Source organism: Macaca fascicularis, chromosome 14 (assembly GCF_037993035.2).
Source record: "Macaca fascicularis isolate 582-1 chromosome 14, T2T-MFA8v1.1".
Classification (NCBI taxonomy): domain Eukaryota; kingdom Metazoa; phylum Chordata; class Mammalia; order Primates; family Cercopithecidae; genus Macaca; species Macaca fascicularis.
Genome location: NC_088388.1, coordinates 74,203,068 through 74,222,478, shown reverse-complemented (window position 1 = coordinate 74,222,478; position 19,411 = coordinate 74,203,068). Strand labels below are relative to the sequence as shown.

The following is a 19,411-nucleotide window of genomic DNA, read 5'->3' as shown; positions in this document are numbered from 1 at the left end:
TCCTTGGAGGGCCTTTTTCTAAGTCTACTTGTCCCTATCATCCTGTTTCATTACTGTTTTATTTTCTTCATAACACTTATTACTGGCTGAGATTATATTGTAGATATACAAAGAGTTCTCCTCAACATTATCACTTTTACATTTCAATAAAATTTTTTTTTTTTTGAGATGGAGTCTGGCTCTGTCAACCAGGCTGGAGTGCAGTGGCGTGATCTCGGCTCACTGCATTCTCTGCTTCCCAAGTTCAAGTGATTCTCCTGCCTCAGTCTCCCAGGTTGCCAGGACTACAGGCGCCCGTCACCACGCCTGGCTAATTTTTTTTGTTGTTGTATTTTTAGGAGAGACGGGGTTTCACCATGTTGGCCAGGCTGGTCTTGAACTCCTGACCTCAAGTGATCTGCCCGCCTTGGCCTCCCAAAATGCCAGGATTATAGGCGTGAGCCACCATGCCCGGCCATTTTATTAATACATAAATATATTTTTCATAGAGCCTGGCAGGTAAAGCAAAATTGTCCTCTTGACTTTAAATATGCAGTATTTGGACTCCTGCATGTTGACTCCACAGTCTACCAGTCTGTTCAGTGTCCCTAAATGTTGGAGCCCTGCTTTGCAAGCTGTGGGGAGAGGTTACCTGAAATCCCCTGATGCATCTTTCTGGACTGTTTCTTTTACTCAGAAGTAATTAAAAACATTATTTTTACAGTAAAACAAATACAAAAACAAATGCAGTAAAATAAATACACGAAGAATTTGCATCAGTTTTTAAATTTAGGGCCAGGTGTGGTGGCTCATGCCTGTAATCCCAGCACTTTGGGAGGCCAAGGTGGGTGGACCACCTAAGGTCAGAAGTTCGAGACCAGCCTGGCCAACATGGTGAAACCCCATCTCTACAAAAATACAAAAATTAGCTGGGCATGATGGCAGTAGCTGTAATTCCAGCTACTGGGGAGGCTGAGGTGGCAGAATTGCTTGACCCGGGAGGCAGAGGTTGCAGTGAGCCAAGATCATTCCATTGCACTCCAGCCTGGGTGGCAGAGTGAGACTGTGTCTCCAAAAAAAAAAAAAAAACCATTTAGATGTTTTGGGCATCAGCATGGAGAGATCCATTGGAGATCATATGGTTTGGTCAAACCTGTTTTATAGGTGGGGAAACTGATGTGGAGAGTGGCAGGACCTGGCCTCACCATCCTGGTTAGGGATCTCCTGTCATCAAAAAGATTCTAGTCTGCTCCTTTCCAGATCTCTGAGCCCTGCAGAAACAACAGGTGGCTTCCTCTTCTTCCCCTGTGGAGGGTGAAGCCCAGAGGCCAAGACTGGGAGGAGGGTTCTGGGCCTTCCTCCATATTCTCTAGCTCCTAACATTGCCCAGAGGTGGGCCACCCTGCCTACCCATCAGCCTTCCCCTGCCCCTCTGCCAAATCTGGACATAATTATAGTAATGATACTGCATATAAACAGTATAGGTAACTGCTTCTGAGCATGATTACAGGAGATGTTTACACACTCACAACAGCATCAGAGTAAATGATAGCTTCCTCCCTTAATACTTAGACCTTTCAGGGATAGTTAGCCAAATCTCAGCAGTGAGGGTGTGGGAAAGACCTTACAATTTCCCACTACCTGCAAAGCAGGAAGGCACCTCAGACAAAGCAGCGTCCCAGCCAAGATTTCACAGGACATCAAGAAGCCTGCAGAGAAGTGGGCTAACATCTACTGGGCACCTACTGTATGCAGGCACTTGGGGAGGCCAGCAAACAAGCAAGTTCTTTCAACCTATTAATTCTGCAGGCTGATATTAGTGTATCCTCACTTTACAGGTCCGGACATGCGTTCTCAGAAGCTTGGTGTACAGGGTCACCCGCAGCAGGCCATGGAGCTAGGCATGGGCACTTTCCACGGTGCTACCCGGTCACATCAGCGGGCCAGCTCTGCCCTCTTCCTTTATCGCCTCTTCTCACTTCTCGCAGCTTCCCTTTCCTGGGCGGCTTCCTGCAGCCCTTGCTGGTCGCGGGTCTCCGCTCAGTTCCCCAGTGTCAAGGCCGTCTACTGCCCCCTCCACCCCTTCTTCCTGTCTCTGTTGGGTGACTGGGTGTTATCTCTCCAGTAGAAGGGGGTGGGGTGGGGTGGAATGGGGAAGGGTGGAGCACAGGGCGAAGGCCTTGCCAGGCATCCCGGGGTCTCCAGCTAGGCGAGCGGCCGCAGAGAGCGCGGCCTCGGGGTCGCCAGACCCTCGGCTTCCAACCACACGCACACACAAAGGCTGCCCCGGCATGCGCGGGAGAGCGCGCTCGCACCCACGGCCGTGCGCACACACGCACAACTGCACAAAGACGTGCACACTCCTCCATCCACACCAATACACTCCCAATAGGGCCAGCACACAGCCGTGCGCCCTCACGTACACCACACCACCACCACCATACAAACACACACACACTCACTCATACGGACTCGCACGCGGGTGGACCCCTCCCCCACCACAAACGCCGACCTTGGGGCCTTGACGCGTCCTGCAGCGCTGCCCCGGCTCGCTGGGCGGCGCGCGCACACGCAGACGCACGAGCGCGCGCACACACACACACACCCCGCGCGGTTCCACGCCCCTGACCGCGGCCCGGGCGCTGCGCTGCTCCGCGCGGCGGGAGGCGGGCGGGGACCGGGGGCGGGGGCGGGGGCGGGGGCGGGGGCGGTGGCGGCGGCGGCCGGGAGAGCGGAGAAGGCGGAGCAGGGAGCCGGGAGCGGGCTGGCCCGCGCTCCTCCTGCTGGCCGGGGATTTTCCAGCCTGGGTGCTGACGCCGCGGACCTCCCTGCGGCCGTCGCGGACCATGGGCGACAAAGGGACCCGGTGAGTGCAGGGCGGTCGCCCGGCGTGGGGCGTGTGGGGGCGACCTCGGCGAGGGCACGGGCGGGGGCTCCGATTGCGTCCTGGTTCTGTGTTCGCGGCCATCCCGGGATCTAGTACCAGCCCTCCTCCACCCGAGGTCTCCTGCGTGGTCTCCCCGGCAGGGCCGTGGGCGAGGGGGACCCAAAGGGCGAGGGCCGGGCCGCCCCATGTGGGCCGCGGCTCCTGGCCCGGACACACTCACAGCTTGCTGATACCCAGCATTGGCCGGCAGCCGCAGAAACGCGCGGGGGCAGGTTGACACACAATACACGCACGGGCACACTAACCCGTGGCACAGGCATGCTGGCGCACACACTGGCAGCCACTGGCACACGCTCATCACACACAGTGGCACGCCGTCATACACGCCTCGGTCAACACATTCTTGCTTACAGCCTTGTTGGCATGAACGGCTCACACTCCAACACACACCAATTCTAACACACCCTCGTGCTAGCACACACGTGTGGGCATACACTGATACGCAAACTGTCACCTGCACTCGCTGTAGCAAACACTCTTGCTGGTACACACATCACCCTCACTAGCACACACACTTGTGCTGGCATGTCTCACCAACACAGTGGAGCGCAAGGCCACACCAACACTGACCCCCACAGACACAATCAGACTAATGCTTGCAAAGACTGGCACCCCGCAGGCACGAGCTGCTAGCCGGAGGCCCGCTGACACACACGTTCCAGGCCCCACATGGCCAGAAGTGGAAACACACATCACACGGGGTAGAACGCTCCCCACTGCCCCCAGCCTGGGGAAAACAGATCCCATCCCATCCGAATAGATCGCATCCATCTACTCTGTTCCCTTTCCCTCTGACCTCCTGAGGAGTGGCTGGCCAGGGGCTGTTTTGAACCTAGGGCTGGGAGAACCCCTCCCGTTCTAGAACCTGGCCTGAAATACTCAGAAAGAAACGGTCTATGCCTCTGAAAGGGGAAAGTGGGACAGAAGGAGGAGGGGGCTGGAGCAGGACAGCCCCTGGGGGCAGCCCTTCAGACAGGACCAGCCCTTCAGACAGGACCAGCCCTGGTCAAGGGCTCAGCATTGCCACCCTATTTTCCCCGTTGCCCTCCCCACCCAAGTGGGCACAGCAGCCTCTTCCTGGGCTCCCCCTCTTTCTCATTGTTTTCTGTCTTTCTCCTCTCCTATTCTTGTGCCTGACTTCTGCCTCCTCCCTTTCCTCCCCTCTCCTCTCCTCGGTTCCATTTATTATTAAGCTCTTGCTGTATACTAGGCATAGTGTGGGTAATCAAAGATGCGCAAGGCCCACTCCTCTGAAGGAGCTAACAGACTAGAGAGACACACCCCAGTGGGCACCACCTTTCAGGGCCACTGACAAAGCCATTTCTCACGTACTGCCATCTGAGACTCTCTCTCAACAGTGTGAGAAAGGGCTTCCAGAGATTATTTCTATTTTCTAGAGGAGGAAACTGAGGCTCAGAGGCAACTTAGGCTCTTAATGTTTAGAAATTACTTTCCAGCCATCCTCCTGACAGCTCTTCCAGGGGGTTAATTTTCCTCTTCCTGTTTTCTAGCAGAGGAACCAGAGAGCTGGAGAGGTCATGTGATTTGCCTAAGGTCAAAAGAGGCCAGAGGCAGGGCAGAGGCTGGAGTCCACTTGGTCATGTCTCTGTGGATGGCCCTAGGGCACTACCAGGCCCCACATGGGCCAGGGAGGGGTGCCCTGCTCTGTGCTGGAGGCCCAGGCTTTGGGGGAGACAGCAGAAGATCATGCTGTGTCTGCATGCATCTTGATGGCTAGTCCCCATTGCAGCTGGCTGGCCAGCACTGTGACCTAGGCCTCTGTCCTCAGTAGGAAGGTATGTGACTCCCTCCCCAGCCACATCCATCTTGACCCATGAGGTCAGGCTTTTCTTCCTGCAGGGTATAGCAGGGAGTTGGAGCCATTCTCCACTCCTCCTGTCCTTCCTAGGCTGCCTTGTGATTGGGGTAACTCAGCCTCTCTTGGGTCTCTCTGTACCTCTCTGTGACTTGGGGGATAAGTGTCATTGCTGTCCTGCTGACATGATTGTCAGGAAGATGTGGACACCATGGGCTTCCAGGCACCTGTTGGAGACCCTGTCTCTGAGGCCAAGATATTTTCCATGACTCCCCCTGCCCTGCCTTGAACTCACTGCTGGACCGTTGGGACATTGGGCAATTGCCTTTACTTTTCCGGACCTTAGTTTCCCATCTGTAAACTGGAGCTATCAATACTTAACATTTTAAGGCTTCCCTTGTACTTACTGACTTCACTGGGCAGGGGAAGAGGCACTGCCTGAAGCCTGGAGCCAAGGCCCAGCTAAATCCACCTGATAGTGGCCCTGACCTCCCCCTCAGACTCTCCTGCAGCCCCATGAGGGCTTTCTGTCCCTTTCCAGACAGTTTGCTAAGTAATTTGGAAAAGAAGGGCAAAATCGGTAATGGGCTGTACCTTGTCTTTTTCCGTAAGCCATGAGATTCTACTTTATCTATGACTTAGAGGAGGAATCTGAAGATATCTAAAACTGAACATCAGGAATCATTGCATCCATCCCTCCATCTGGAATTGCACCCCCATATGAAAGTGACAATGAAAATTTATCAGAAACTGTCACTGCCTTCTAGGAATTCCCAGGTTCAAGGGGGAAAGTGGTGTTAAATACCTGGACAGGGCTGTGCGTGGTGGCTCACGCCTGCAATCCTAGCACTTTGGAAGGCTGAGATGGGCAGGTTGCTTGAGCTCAGGAGTTTGAGACCAGCCCGGGTAACATGGTGAAATACCATCTCTACAAAAAATACAAAAATTAGCTGAGTGTGGTGGCACATGCCTATAGTCCTAACTACTCAGGAGGCTGAAGTGGGAGGATCACTTGAGCCTTGGAGGTCAAGACTGTAGTGAGCCATGATCATGCCACTGCACTCCAGCCTGGGTGAGAGTGAGACCCGGTCTGAAAAGATAAAAACAAAATACCTGAACAGGACTAATCACAGGGCAGGAGTATGATGGTTGCTGTAAAATGCTCTGGGAACAATCATATATTCATTCAACAAATGTTGATGAGTGCCTTCTGAGTGCCCAGGGCCTGGGGATTCAGAGAGGAAGGAGTCTACTCTGTCCTCCAGGGATTTAGAGCAGAGCAGGTGGTCATAATGCAGGATGATGTGTGTTGTGGGAGGCTTAAGGAGAAGTCCCCAACCCAGGCCCAGGCAGGGAGCATGGCACAGGAAGCTCTCCTGGAAAGGAGGTGGCATTGGAACTGCTGAGCTTCATCTGGAAGGATGAGGAGGCCAAGGGGGCGGGATTGGGAATGATATTCCTGGCCGAGGGTGCAGAATTTGCAATGGCTTGGAGGCAGGAAGCAAGGCGTGCAGCCTGGGGCCTGGGCTGGGGATGACACTGAGCCTTAAGAGGTAAACACAGGCCGGTCACCAGCAGCCTGGGAATGTCAGGCTAAGGAGAGAGCATTTTCTCCTGAAGTAGATGGTGAATCAGAGAAGAGTGTGAGGCAGCTGAGGGCTGAAAGCAGATGTTTTCATTTCAGAGAGATGTCTTTGGCAGCGCCAAGGAGGGTGGATGGGAAGAGCAGGCCTAGAAGCAGGGAGACCAGTCAGGAGGTTGGGGAGAAACCTGAGAACTAAGGCTGTGAGCTCTGAACTTATGCTGCAGAGAGGATAGAGCTGAGAAACATGAATGTGAATGGGAGGTGGAGTCCATCAACCTTGCTGGTCCATGGAACCTTTGCCAGGTATCTGGTGTGTTAGAATTATACGCATAATCTCAATGAATTCAACTGTAATCTAGTAACGTAGTGATTGTTGTCCCCATTTTGCAGATGAGGAAACAGACTAGGAGAGATTAAGTATTTGTTCACTGCCATTCAGCCAGCAAGCATAAGAATCCAGGCCTATTGGCCCACAAAGCCCTCTCTGCTACTCGATGCTTTTGCCCAAGAGAGGGGGCCTTGTCTGGCTCACAGTTGGCCTCCCCAGCAGCTCCCAGCCTCAAGTTGTGCATCCTTTCTGGGCCTTGCTGTTTCCACTAACTCAACAGACAACATGAAGGATCAGATTTAGACAACAGGAGGGACTTCCTGAGAGGCAATGGTAGGGAATGGAATTTCCTTTCCTGCAGATGAACTCTTTTTTCAGAGAAAGGAAGATGATGGGGACATGTAATCACCAGCTCTCTGTGAACTTTGGCTGTCATTTCTCTTGGTGGTTAAGCCCTGTGTGACCCATCTTGGCTGGAACATGGGGAAGTCCTGTGGCTTTGGCCAGGGCTGCTTGTGGGCCCACTGGGAGTGGTAGCATCGAGCCTGGCCCGTTATCTCTGATCCCTGATTCCAGGCCGGCCTCTGGGCTTCAGACTTCTCCACTGCTCTCTTCCTTCCAAGTTTGGGCCTCCTTGCCTGAGGCTGACGCCTCCCGTTGGCATGGGTCCAGAGGTCCTGAGTTGTGGGCTTGCCACTTCCAGGGCTTCTGACACTTTGAGGTGGTGGCGGTAGAACAGCAGGCTGGGAGTCAGCACACCCCAAGTGAGGTCCTGGCCTCCACCCAGCCGTCCTCCGCTGCTGCCACAGTGCTCGTGCCTACCATCTGGCTGAGGCCTGCAGGGCTGGGAGCAGCTTGGTGAGGGAGCCAGGGCAGTCTGTTATAGGCTGGATGTAGTGGGGCTTCTGCGTTAAGGGGTCTGGATCCTGGGGTAAGGATCAAAATGCGAGGCAGGGCTTTGGAAATGTGGATGAATGACGTCGCATAGGGAGGAGGTATAGAGTATGAAGAGAGGATGATTAGGGACAGCCAGGGCCTTGGAGAGCACCAGTGCCTGGGCGTGGAGAGAAGAGGGAGGAAACTGACGGAAGGCCATCTTCTTGGAGCCAAAGAAGCAGGGACAGACCCACAGAGGATGAGCTGGAGCAAGACCCCTCAGATTCAGCCAGAAGACAGTAGCTGGTGGCATGGGTTTTGGTGGAGTGGTGAGGGCAAAGCTAGGCTACAGCGGGCAGAGAGGAGTGGGAGAGGACCCTGCTTTTCTTATGCTTGGAGCAAGGCTTGAGCCTCTTGGAGGAAGGGCATGAGGCCCAGGGCTGGGAGCAAGCGGGCAGTGAAGACTGTGGGTATGGGAACCTAGGGGTTTTATCTCATCCACCCCCTCCTTCTGCCTTATGTCCAGAGGCAGAAGGCCACTGCCCTGTGCTGTCCTTTCAGGCTTAGGCTGAGGGGTTGTGAAGTGTGAGCTGGTCCTGGGGAAGACATGCAATGTGCTGGCTCCAGAAAGGTGGGGCGTCTGACTCAGGTGGGGGACTTGGAAGAAGGCTTCTTCGAGGAGGTGACCCCGGAGCTGGGTGCTAGAATATGAGAAAGAGTTAGGTGGGAGTAAAGTGTTCTAGACAGAAAGAAGAGCCTAGGCCAAGGTGCAGATATTGGGTGCAGGTGTGGGAGTGTGAGGGGTGAGGCTGTGGAGGAAGGAGCAACCTTGGCCAGTAGGCCTTGGGTGGGTGGTTTCAAGGTACTTTCTTATTCATTCATACTTCAGGCTGAGTGAGCTCCCCATTTGGTGAGCAGCTTGTGGTTCAGGGCTATTTCTGTTCTCAGTTGATACTTCCTCACCCACACTGGGTCTGCTTCCCCAGGAGATGCCTGGCAGAGGTTTGCTGAACTGGACTGAACATTTTTTTCCCTTCTTGCCTCTGCTGTCGGCCCAGGGACTCCCTAAGTGCTGAAATTAGGCCTTTCCCATTAGTGAATCCTAAGACTGAAAGAAATACTTCCCACATTAGGCAAGTTCTCAAAAGAGAGGGGTGGGGTCCTGACTCCTGCATCAGCCTGGGAAGTCCTGAGGGACAGGAATATACCACCCCTATTAGCATGGGGCGCCTGAGCTGGAGGCCTGGGAGCTCCCTCATCTGATTGGCTTTTGCAGGTGGGAGCCATGTCTCCCTCCTCAGACTAGAGGCTTCTGAAGGAAGGATATCTCCCCCATCACACTGGGGGCTCCTGAGGTTGGGGCCTTGTCTCCTACGTGAGTCCTGGGGTTAGAACAGGTATCATCTCAGATGGTCCCTGGGTGCTCTGCGTTCTTCCCTCCCATGTGGACAGGATGGGTCCTGTCCCAGGGGTGGCTTGAGTCCCAGTAGGGGGTTGGAGAACAGAGGGGGTTGGCAGGACAGGGTGGCTGCTTTTGAGAGGGTAACAAAGGACTCTGTTGTCCCAGCCCCCTCCCGCCTTCCCTAAGGGGCCCTGGCAGGGTCATCTCTCCGGAGACGCACCTCCTCCTTCCTGGGACTGGCCCCATCTTTAGTCCCACTTCAGAAGAACTGCTTGTTCCTTCCCAGGAGACCTGGTGCCAGATGAGGTCCCTGGGAGTTGGACCAGACAGGTCCCCAGAATTCTGTGTGACTAAGGTCACCGCAGGAACTGAACAGCTTTTCCTCTGCCTGGGGCTGGGCAACACCTGGCTGAGGCCACAGTTGAGCTTCTGCCTCCCTGCACCTGGGGAGGGATCTGCTGCTGTAAAAGGCCTTTAGCACTGGGAGCACTGTGACTGATGTTGAGTCAGCGGGAGGCAGGATGCAATGTCTGAACCATTCAGTGGTTCAGCAGCCCATGTATGGGCCTGGATGAGGCAGGAGGTCCCTTTCATGCTGGCCCTGGACCTGTAGCCCACAACCAGCTCACTTGGTCCTTGTGCAGCCGTACCCTTCCCTCAGCCTTGCAGGGAGGCTTGTTGAACTGGACTGAACTCTTTCTTCCCTTCTTCCCCCATCACACTGGGGGCTCCTGAGGTTGGGGTTTTGTCTCCCACATGAGCCCTGGAACTAGAACAGGTATCATCTCAGATGGTTCCTGGGCACCTTGTCTTCTGCCTTCCCGTGTGCAGGATGGGTCCATCCCAGGGGTGGTTTGAGTCCTAGTAGGGGGTTGGAGAACAGAGGGTTGGACAGAGGGCGAGCAAACCTCTGCCAGGTTTGTTCCCTCTTCACCCTTGCCCCTGCCTTGTGCAATGGGCATGGACAAGTTTTGGCATAGGGCCAGGGGAGGGGTGGGGAGTAGACTGCTGGGGCTCACCGCCTCAGAAGGGTCCCAGAGATATGCTCTACTGCGTACTTATTGCTGTGTGACCTTGGGCATGACATGCACCCTCTCTGGGTCCTAGTGTCCCTATGAAGTCAAATCACGTGAGAGGCCCTTCTGCTAGCAGGTCCAGGAGTGACCTTTCTTCTGGGCAGCCAAAGTGGAAGATTGAGCAGCTCAGGCCTCTGCTACAGGCCAGTGGTACTGAGACCACCAGGGAGTGTGTCCTGGGTGGGAGATGGGTGTTGGGTGCTGAGGGCCAGGAAGGAATTGGCTATTGCTCGAAAGGGTGGTGCTGTCTCCCATGGTATCAGGAACAGCAGTCGTGATCACCTCCAGGGACATACAGCATCTGTAGCAGGTATGTGGCTCATGCCTGTAATCCCAGCACTTTGGGAGGCTGAGGTGGGTGGATCACTTGAGGTCAGGAGTTTGAGACCAGCCTGGCCAACATGGTGAAACCCCATCTCTTTTGAAAATACAAAAGTTAGCCAGGCATGGTAACATGCACCTGTAGTCCCACCTACTCAGGAGGCTGAGGCAGAAGAATCGCTTGAACCCAGGAGGTGGAGGTTGCAGTGAGCCAAAATAGCACCACTGCACTCCAGCCTGGGTGACAGGACAAGACTGTCTCAAAAATTAATAAATAAAATAAAATATGGCAAAAAAAAATAAATAAATAAACAAAGCATCTTTAGTAACCCTTTGCCCAGGTGTTTGCTCCTCGTGAACGCCCTTCCCTCTCTTTTAAGACTCAGGTCAGGCCGGGCGCAGTGGCTCATGCCTGTAATCCCAGCACTTTGGGAGGCTGAGGCTGGTGGATTGCAAGGTCAGGAGATCGAGACCATCCTGGCTAACACGGTGAAACCCCATCTCTACTAAAAATACAAAAACTTAGCCGGGCGTGGTGGCGGGCGCCTGTAGTCCCAGCTACTCAGGAGGCTGAGGCAGGAGAATGCCTTGAACCCGGGAGGCGGAGCTTGCAGTGAGTGGAGATCTCGCCACTGCACTCCAGCCTGAGCGACAGAGCGAGACTGTCTCAAAACAAAACAAAAAAACACACACACACAAAAAACACTCAGGGCAGGAGCACTTCCTCCAGGAAGCCTTCTCTGCTGCTCTGGGGCCTCCTCTGGGCACCTGCAGCCCTCTTGGTGATCTGATTAGCATGGATTATTAGCAGATTAGCATAGGGGTTAGGCTCTTGGAAGAACCAGATTTCCTGGTTTCCAGTCCCAGCTCTGACACTTACCAGCTGGGTGGCTTCCCTGATTACTTAACCCTTTCTCTGCTGTGGCTCCCTTATCTGTAAAATAGGGTAGTATGTTGTCATGAGGACTGAGTTAAAATTAAGTAAAATAAAGCAAAGAAAGTCCCTGTGCAAGGTCACTGTTTCCGGCTGTTATCGCTTGTGTGACCTCTCACTGGGCCTGCCTCCCTCACCCAGCTGTGAGCTCCCCCAGGGAAGGACCCTGTTTGATTCATTTTTTTGAGGCTCCCAAGGCCTCATTACAAGCCTGTATTATTGTTGGCTTTCAGTACCTGATTGCTGACTTGACCACATAGAACAGCTTTCCCATCCTTAAAGGCCTGGATCACATACATTCACCTCTTCCTCTGGGAAACCCTCACTGGATTCCCAGCGCTTTGTGACCTTCTTGTAATCTCTCTCTGTCAGCACTCATCCCTCCCTCCCTGCATGGATCCTGGGTATTTGCACACTCATAATGTCATCTTGTGAGGTCAAGAACTTTTCAAGAGCACCTGGCCTGGATCTGCTTGTCCCCAGCACCTGCGCAGACCTGGCATGCCGCTGAACTCCATAAATATTTGTTCAGCCAAGGCATCTCACTGGGAGGAGATATTCTAGGGGGTGGGCATTGTGGTTGGTGAGGACCATAGGACATCATTGCTGATTTCAAAAATATCTCAAAGTAGCCCAGAGCCATAGGAATTAGATTATTCTTTGCGACCTAAAGGGCAGAGGTCACTGGATGTCCAGCTTTACCTTGCTGGAAGACTGTATTTTCTGACAATCAGAGCTCTCTGGGAAGGGGCTTGGCGGCTCATTCCCACCTCTGGGCCTTTGTTCCTGCTGTGCCTCTCTGTCTACTTGTTCCAATCCTACTTCTTAAATAGGTGCCCCGGTCATGAAGCCATTCTCTCCCGGCCTCTGGAGCGTGCGCTCAATTCTTCATCCTCATCGTCAGTCATGTACGGAGCCTTTCCCGGGTGTGGGCAGTGGCATGGGAGAAAAGGGAGTCCCTCCTTAGGATGGACATCTGGGTCTGGCTGCAATCCCTCCAGTGTGGTTTGACCTGGCCTGAGGAGGGGACCATGGTTTCCGATGACCCACCGGTGATCAAAGAGCTCTTTATTCAGCTGGACAGCCTCCCTTGGCTGGCAGAGCACAGAGCTCCCCATCGACTCCCCACTGGGCAAGTACTCAGAACCCACCTAATTACTGGGGACAGAATTCTGGGCACTGCATCCAGCAGGCTGCGGTCATAATCAGCTAATTAAACCACCCAAGCATTGCTCCTTGGCCCAGAGCAGAGGGAATGGGGGTGGAGTGGTGAGGCTGGGAGGAGATGTAACAGGGGAGGCTCAGAGATGGGCCTGCAGAGCAGGGCTGGGAGGGGGAAGCAGGAAGTGCAGAGGGAGGGTGTGAAGCAGGGAGAGAGGCAGGCAGATGCCCAAAGGTGCCATCTGAGGAGAGCACCCAAGTGGGGTGAATGGAGGGCAGGAGCTCTGACCTGGGAGACAGGGATCCCACTTCTTCACTGTCCCTGTGCTGCCATAGGCAAGCTGCTTTTCCTCATTGGGCTTCAGTTTCTCTATGTGTCAAGCAGGAAGTAGGAGAGGCTTTGGCCTAGAGGCTCCCTAGGACTCTTTCCTTCTCTCGTTGGGAGAGGGCATGAGCGGCAGCGTGATTCTGGCAGGATAGCTTGGCCTCTGGCAGCCCTGCTTTCTGGAAGTGGCAGACAGTGTAGGAGTCTGTTCCAGCCTGAGACTGGGTCAGAAGGGAAGACAGTTGGGAGCAGCAGTCTGCCCACCTGGCTCCCCAAGCACGTCCCGCCCTTGGTCCTGCCTTCGGGACTGTCCTGTGGTTCCCAAACTGGTCCTCAGCGAGGGACTCTTTAAGGCCGAGGTCTCCCTCCCCAGGGCTGGGCAGTGTCATTTCCATTTGTGTAGGAATTGCCCAAGTAGCACCCTCAGAGTGTGTGGAGGAGGGGCTCTTGGAGCTAGAGCCAGGAGGTTTGGAGGTTGCAATTCAGAGTTAGACTCTGCTTGTACTGCTCACTTGCTAGCTCCATGACCTTCAGCTTGGGTCTTAAACTCTCTGGCCTCAGTTTTCTCCTTTGGGAAATAGGTATAATAATATTAATGGGGTTGCTGTGGGCAGAGAGGGTCAGGGCTTCATACAAAGTCATTGTCGGCCAGGCATGGTGGCTGACGCCTGTAATCCCAGCACTTTGGGAGGCTGAGGTGGGAAGATGACCTGAGGTCAGGAGTTCGAGACCAGCCTGGCCAACATTGTGAAACCTTGTCTCTACTAAAAATACAAAAATTAGCCAGGTGTGGGGGTGCACACCTGTAATCCCAGCTACCAGGGAGGCTGAAGTGGGAGGATTGCTTGGACCAGGGAGGTGGAGGTTACAGTGAGCTGAGATCTTACTACTGTACTCCAGCCTGGGTGACAGAGTGAGACTCTGTCTCAAAAAAAAGAAAAAGCCATTGTCATTCAAGACTGAGAGTGGATCTCAGCTCCTTCCCTCTCCCATGTCCCCTCCCTCCTCTTTCATCCCTCTTTTCCATGGTCCAGGGCTGTGCACACAGCTGTGTGCAGCGGGTGGGGGCTGTGCCGGCCAGCTGAGAAGCTCCGAGGAAGGCAAGAAGGGAAGTGAGATTGCCCAGGGTCAGCAACAGCAGTGTGGTGCTGGGCCTGGGGCCCCTCCCCTCTGGCCCCCACCCATGGCAGATTCTCTAGGAGGAAGTGGGGAGAGATTGGGGAGCAGGAAGCTGGGGGCAGTTGTGGAGGGAAGTCCCTCGGCATCCTGGCCCCATGCTCCTCTTTCTTAACCCTCACCCCTGTGCACAGCCCCGAGCCTGGCTTTCTGCCAAAGGAGCCAGCAGGCCACTGTTTCACACACTCAGAAAGCAACAGCTTTCCTGGTTCCCAGCCCCGAGTAGGAGGTGCCTGCTTGGAGCTCAGGCACTTGGAAAGCAGTGCCTACTACAGGGTCTGCCAGGTCTGGAGGAGGCAGCAAAAGAGAAGAAAGACCCCCAGCCCCCACAGCCTCTCCTCGCAGTGCTGGGCTGAGACATGCCAGGGACTCTGACTCCAAGGCAGCTGGTTACATAACTAAGCATGCCTCCCTGCTCCTTTCCTCCCTGTCTCCCTAGAGGGGCCTTGGAGGAGGTGCTGCATTGCCCAGAATTCCTGAGCCCAGAAGGTCATGAGGAGCATCCCTCTGCCTTGGATAGTGGTAGTGCCGCCCACACCGTGTAGAATGGTGAGCCGTGTAGGATGGTGAGCCGTGTATGCTTCCTCAGTGCAGGCCTCTGGGGTTGGCTCTGAGCATTGTCCCCTCCAACTCTCTTGGGAGCAGAGCTGCAAAGGGAAGAAGCCTCATTAGAGGAAACAGGCCTTGTCCTGAGATAATTTGCCTGAAAACTGCCCCCAGAGGAAACGGGCCTCTCTGCAGCCAGAGGAACAAATAGCTAGCATTTTACACTTTGTCCCATTCTATTCCACAAACATTTCTCCTTCCACTCAAGGAATGTCCCGAAGCGGCCAGGCCTGTCCCAGTGGTGTGTCTCTCTCCAAGCGGGAAGGGGATTTATGGAGCAGCTCTGCTCTGCCTCCTGCCTGACGCTGCCCTTTCTCCGAAGTTGAGGGCCTGGCCTTCCCAGGTTCTGGGTGGCAAGGAACCTTATGATGTGGAACGCTATCTCCCTGGGCCTTGGGCTAGAAGTTTTCAGGGTTAGCTTATATCGTTTCTGTTAGGCCATCGCTGTCCTCCCGAGGAGATTCCAAGGAACAAAGCTTTCTCTCTGTGCCACACCCCAGGCCCTGTGCTGGGCACCTGAAATATAAAGAGGACCCAGACAAGTCTCTGCCCTCATGCTGCTCAGATGTATTGGGAGAGAGGAAATAGATGATCACAACAGCTGCCAGAAGAGGGGTAGTGGGCATCTGTTTTTAGCAGGGACAAAACAGAGCCAGAGGTTAAGGATCAGAGGCAGCTCACCAGAAGTAGGGGCCGTGAGCAGGTTGGAAAGTGCATTTGTGTGAGCCATAAGTAATACTCTTCTGGCAGTATCTCTGTGACATGGGTTTTCATCCAGGTCTGACTTTCTTCAGCAGACTTGAGAAACCTACTATGTGCCTGCATAGTGTCAGGCACTGGTTTCACCTGCTGTCAGTAAGGAGTGTCTTGGGAATGCAGACTGCTTAAGAACAAAACACACTAGGGTGAAAAGTGAAAGTTCTGCCACATGGCATCACAGTGAGTTTTTCGGCCTGGACAAAGAAAATGGGGTGGGTATATCAGGAGACACTGGGCTCAGCAAACCTGCCGTTGGAAACCAGGGTCTACTGTGCTGAGGGTATGGAGAGCAAAGCTTTCCTCCAGCCAGGAGACACTGCAGAGGTCTGATGGCTGTTCCCAGAGGAGCCCATGGACACTAGACAGTTGGGAAACTGTGTCTTAGGAGAAACAGCTCCAGGCTGTGGGACTGGCAGCCAGGGGCCATGTGTGCTGGTCTCTACAAATTGGAGGGCTATCTTTAGGCACACTGAGGCCACATGGAGTGGTGGAGAGAGGCAGCTGGCTGGGGTTCTCACTTCCCCTCTACCAGTAATTGCATGTCTGTAGGCAAGTTTTCCAGCCTCTGGAGATAGCCTGTTCACCCTTTCTCAGTTACAGCTGTGCTAATGAAAGCACCCAGCACATTAGCAGGGCTCTTCACTGGTTGATGTTATGATGGGTCTCTGTTGCCCCAGGGTACTGGGAGAAACCTAGAGACATTTTAAAACTCAATAAGGAGATTTTTTTTTTTTTTGCAACAGATTTTTTTGACATTCTAAAAATGACAAAGATGATTACACATCATAATCAAGCGGCTAATATGCGTGGTCGTTTCTCCCTGCGCTGACTGTTCTATAGCAGCAATTCAGTGTAGCAGCGATTCACTATGCATACTTGAAACAATCCAGCCACCTCTGATGTTCACCATTTGCAGAGTAAACTTTGTAGTAGGAAGAACTTTCAAAGAACCATGACCCGGCCCCACACTGAGCCCTGACCCAGCGTTCAGAAAGACCTGGGTTGCTCCGGCCTCAACTTCCATTTGAGTGTAGAGCTGGATGGGGGTGTGTCGAGCTCCCTGGAAAAGAGAAACCCATTCCTTCCTGTGGGCAACCCGAGTTCAGGGGATCCAAACTGAATGGTGATAGAGACATGTCTCCCAAAGTACTGTTGTCCTCATTCTACCGCCACTGGCTCAGGTCAAGCCCCACTCCTGGCCTGGATCATTACAGTTTTCTTCTAGTTACTCTCTTTCTGCTCAGTCCCAACCCTCCAAGCCATCCTGTTATTCTGAAATTCACATGTGGCCATATCCTTCCCAGCCTAAAGCCTGATCCACTGCTCCCCATCTCCTATGGGAAAGTCCCCATTCTCTAGGAGGCCCTTCAGGATCTGTCCGTAATGTCCCTTCCACACTCCTTTCCCAGCTGTCCCCACCACACTGCTAACAACCTGGCTGCATTGACTTTTTTGGATCTTGCTTAACAGTCTTTGCACTTTTCACACCTCTGTGCCTTTGCTCAAGCCTGTCTCTTTAGCTGGAATGCCCTTCCTCCTCTGGTGAAATCTTCCTTAAAGACATTTCAGGCTGGGTGCTGTGGCTCACACCTGTAATCCCAGTACTTTGGGAGGCTGAGGCAGGCGGATCACTTGAGCACCATTGCACTCCAGCCTGGGCAACGAACAAATCTCAGTCTCAAAAAAAAAAAAAAAGAAAAAATAGACATTTCAATGAAGTTCATTGAACAACTGCACAGGGTACCTGCTTGCTCTAGACATGAAGCCCTCCCTTGACTCTGCTCCCTGCCCAAGTAGAGTGAATGGCCTCTTTCAGGCTCCCTTAGCACTGTGCAGGCTTCCTGGATGGCACTTTGTATTGTAGTTGACTGCTAACAAGTCAGTTCCCTCTCTGCTCAAGGGCAAATGTGTATTTCTTGTCTCTTGGACTCCCAGCTCCTGACTGGGGCCTGGCACAGTGTGAGGCCAGAGTCGGTTGGGGAGTGAGTCAGGGAAGATTCCCTGGAGGAAGTGAGCCCCAAGCTGCTGACTTAAAGAAGAAGCACCCTTTCCCTCTTCTTACTTCCTTCCTGGTCCTGGTGCTGAAGGAAAACAGTTGAAACTTTTTTTTTCCTTTCCTTTTTTTCCTTTGAGATAGGATCTTGCTGTGTCACCCAGACTGGAGTGCAGTGGCACGATCATAGCTCACTGCAGCCTCGAAGATTTTTTTGTGGAGACAAGGTCTCACTGTGTTGCCCAGGCTGGTCTCAAACCCCTGGGCTCCAGAGATCCTTCTGCCTCAGCCTCCCGTAGTGTTGGGTTTATAGGTGTGAGCCACCATGCCTGGTCTGAAACTGACTTTGAAAAGGGAAATGTATAGCTTTTGAATTGGTGGATGAAATCTCCTAGCCTGGAGATAATTAAATAAGGCTTAGATCTCCCTCTCTCCCTTCACACATTTCCTGAATACCTAGAACATGCCAGACACTGGAGCTACAAAAATGAATTAAATAAAACGTGTCTATCTTTTTCTATCTCCATAATGTTCATGCTGGAAACTGCCCTTTCCTTTTTCTGTTTCATTGGACCAAGTTCAAATCTTAGCATGTCACTTGTAGCTCTGACTCTGGGCACATCACGCCACCTTTCTGAGCCCTAGTTTTCGTATGCATACCACGGAGATGATAATATTCCCCTCACAGGGTGGTGATGGATCATGTGTGTGAGGGACTGAACAGGTGACTTTGACAGTGGTTTCTCATTGAGTGGCAGCCACTCTCTGACTGGAAGTTTCTTAAGGGCAGTGACCATGTCCAGTAGATAAATGTGTCTTAGTGCCCAGCCTAGGACCAGGCATGCAGTACATGAGGGTCATCAGCCATCCCAATTTTCCTGGGACAGTCTCAGTCCTGCTGTAGCAGGGCGAGTGGCAGACAAAACTCCTCAGACACTGAGTTAAAGAAAGAAGGGGTTTATTCGGCCGGGGGCATTGGCAAGACTTCTGTCTCAAGAGCCGAGCTCCCTGAGTGAACAATTCCTGTCCCTTTTAAGGGCTCACAACTCTAAGGGGGTGCGTGTGAGAGGGATGTGATTGAGCAAGCAGCGGGTACGTGGCTGGGGGCTGCATGCACCGGTAATTAGATCGGAACAAAACAAGATAGGGATTTTCACAGTGCATTTCTGTACAATGTCTGTAATCTATAGATAAGAGAACCCATTAGGTCAGGGGTCGATCTTTAACTACCAGACCCAGGGTGCGGCGCCGGGCTGTCTGCCTGTGGATTTCATTTCTGCCTTTTAGTTTTTACTTCTTCTTTCTTTGGAGGCAGAAATTGGGCATAAGATGATATGAGGGGTGGTCTCCTCCCTTACTGCATCTCAGGAAACCCTTCAGCTCACTCCTGGGCAAATCAGTACTGTGGGTCACCCTACAGTATCTTCTCATAAAGATTCGTAGAATAGGTATATCCACTAAGCAAGCGTTAGTGAAGTACAGGGGTGGGACTTGAACAGGGCAGGACAAGCACTGGGTGGCTGCCTTGGGCGCTGAGAGGAGTCAGCAGAAGGGTCTGGAAGGCCTAGCACGTGTACAGTGGTAGGTAGGGATGGGGCCATCTGCAGCTTGGCAGGGTGTGGGGAGGACATCAGGCCCTGAGTCTGTAAGGTGATTGCTTTCAAACAGGTTTCAGGCTCCCAAGGGCCATGTGCTCTTCCTCAGACACATCCAGAGAGGGTGTGGTTGATTCTCACTTTTTAAATTTCTATTAATATATTGAGTCCTCAGCTGCTCTTCCACCTTGGTAGCTGGAGGCCTCTCCTTCGTCAGCCCACTGAGTCTCAGCATGCCTGCCCACTGCCTTCTGAGCTGTCCATGCCAGACTGAGATGAGACAGGGCAGAGGCATGGGCTGCCAGATGGGAGAGCAGGGCTGCAGGCTCGTTCTCAGGCCTACCAGCCCCAGAAACTGAGTGAGCCTTGGTTTCTCACACGGTGTCTGTGAGTTGTCACGTGTGGAAAGCCCCTTGGCGTCTTTAGTATGCAATAGGTACACAGCAAGTCTCGTGTTTTGTCCCTGTCTATAAAAGGGGGACAATAAAGCTTGCCCTGCACACCTCCAGGACTGTTGTGTGGGCCAAACGGG

General features: G+C 53.3%; 1 protein-coding gene across 7 annotated transcripts in view; it reads left to right on the top strand.

Moving 5' to 3' along the window:
• The first annotated feature begins 2,712 nt into the window (after positions 1-2,712).
• The window catches only part of ARRB1 (arrestin beta 1), a 95,854-nt gene continuing 79,155 nt past the window's right edge, over positions 2,713-19,411 (top strand). For all 7 annotated transcript variants that reach the window (XR_012423518.1, XM_045371299.2, XM_005579095.4 and 4 more), the window contains exon 1: positions 2,713-2,845. Coding sequence is in view for 6 of the 7 variants with exons in the window: in XM_045371299.2 (XP_045227234.1) it covers positions 2,826-2,845 (20 nt within the window). In the remaining variant the exon portion in view is untranslated. The remainder of the gene's footprint in view (positions 2,846-19,411) is intronic.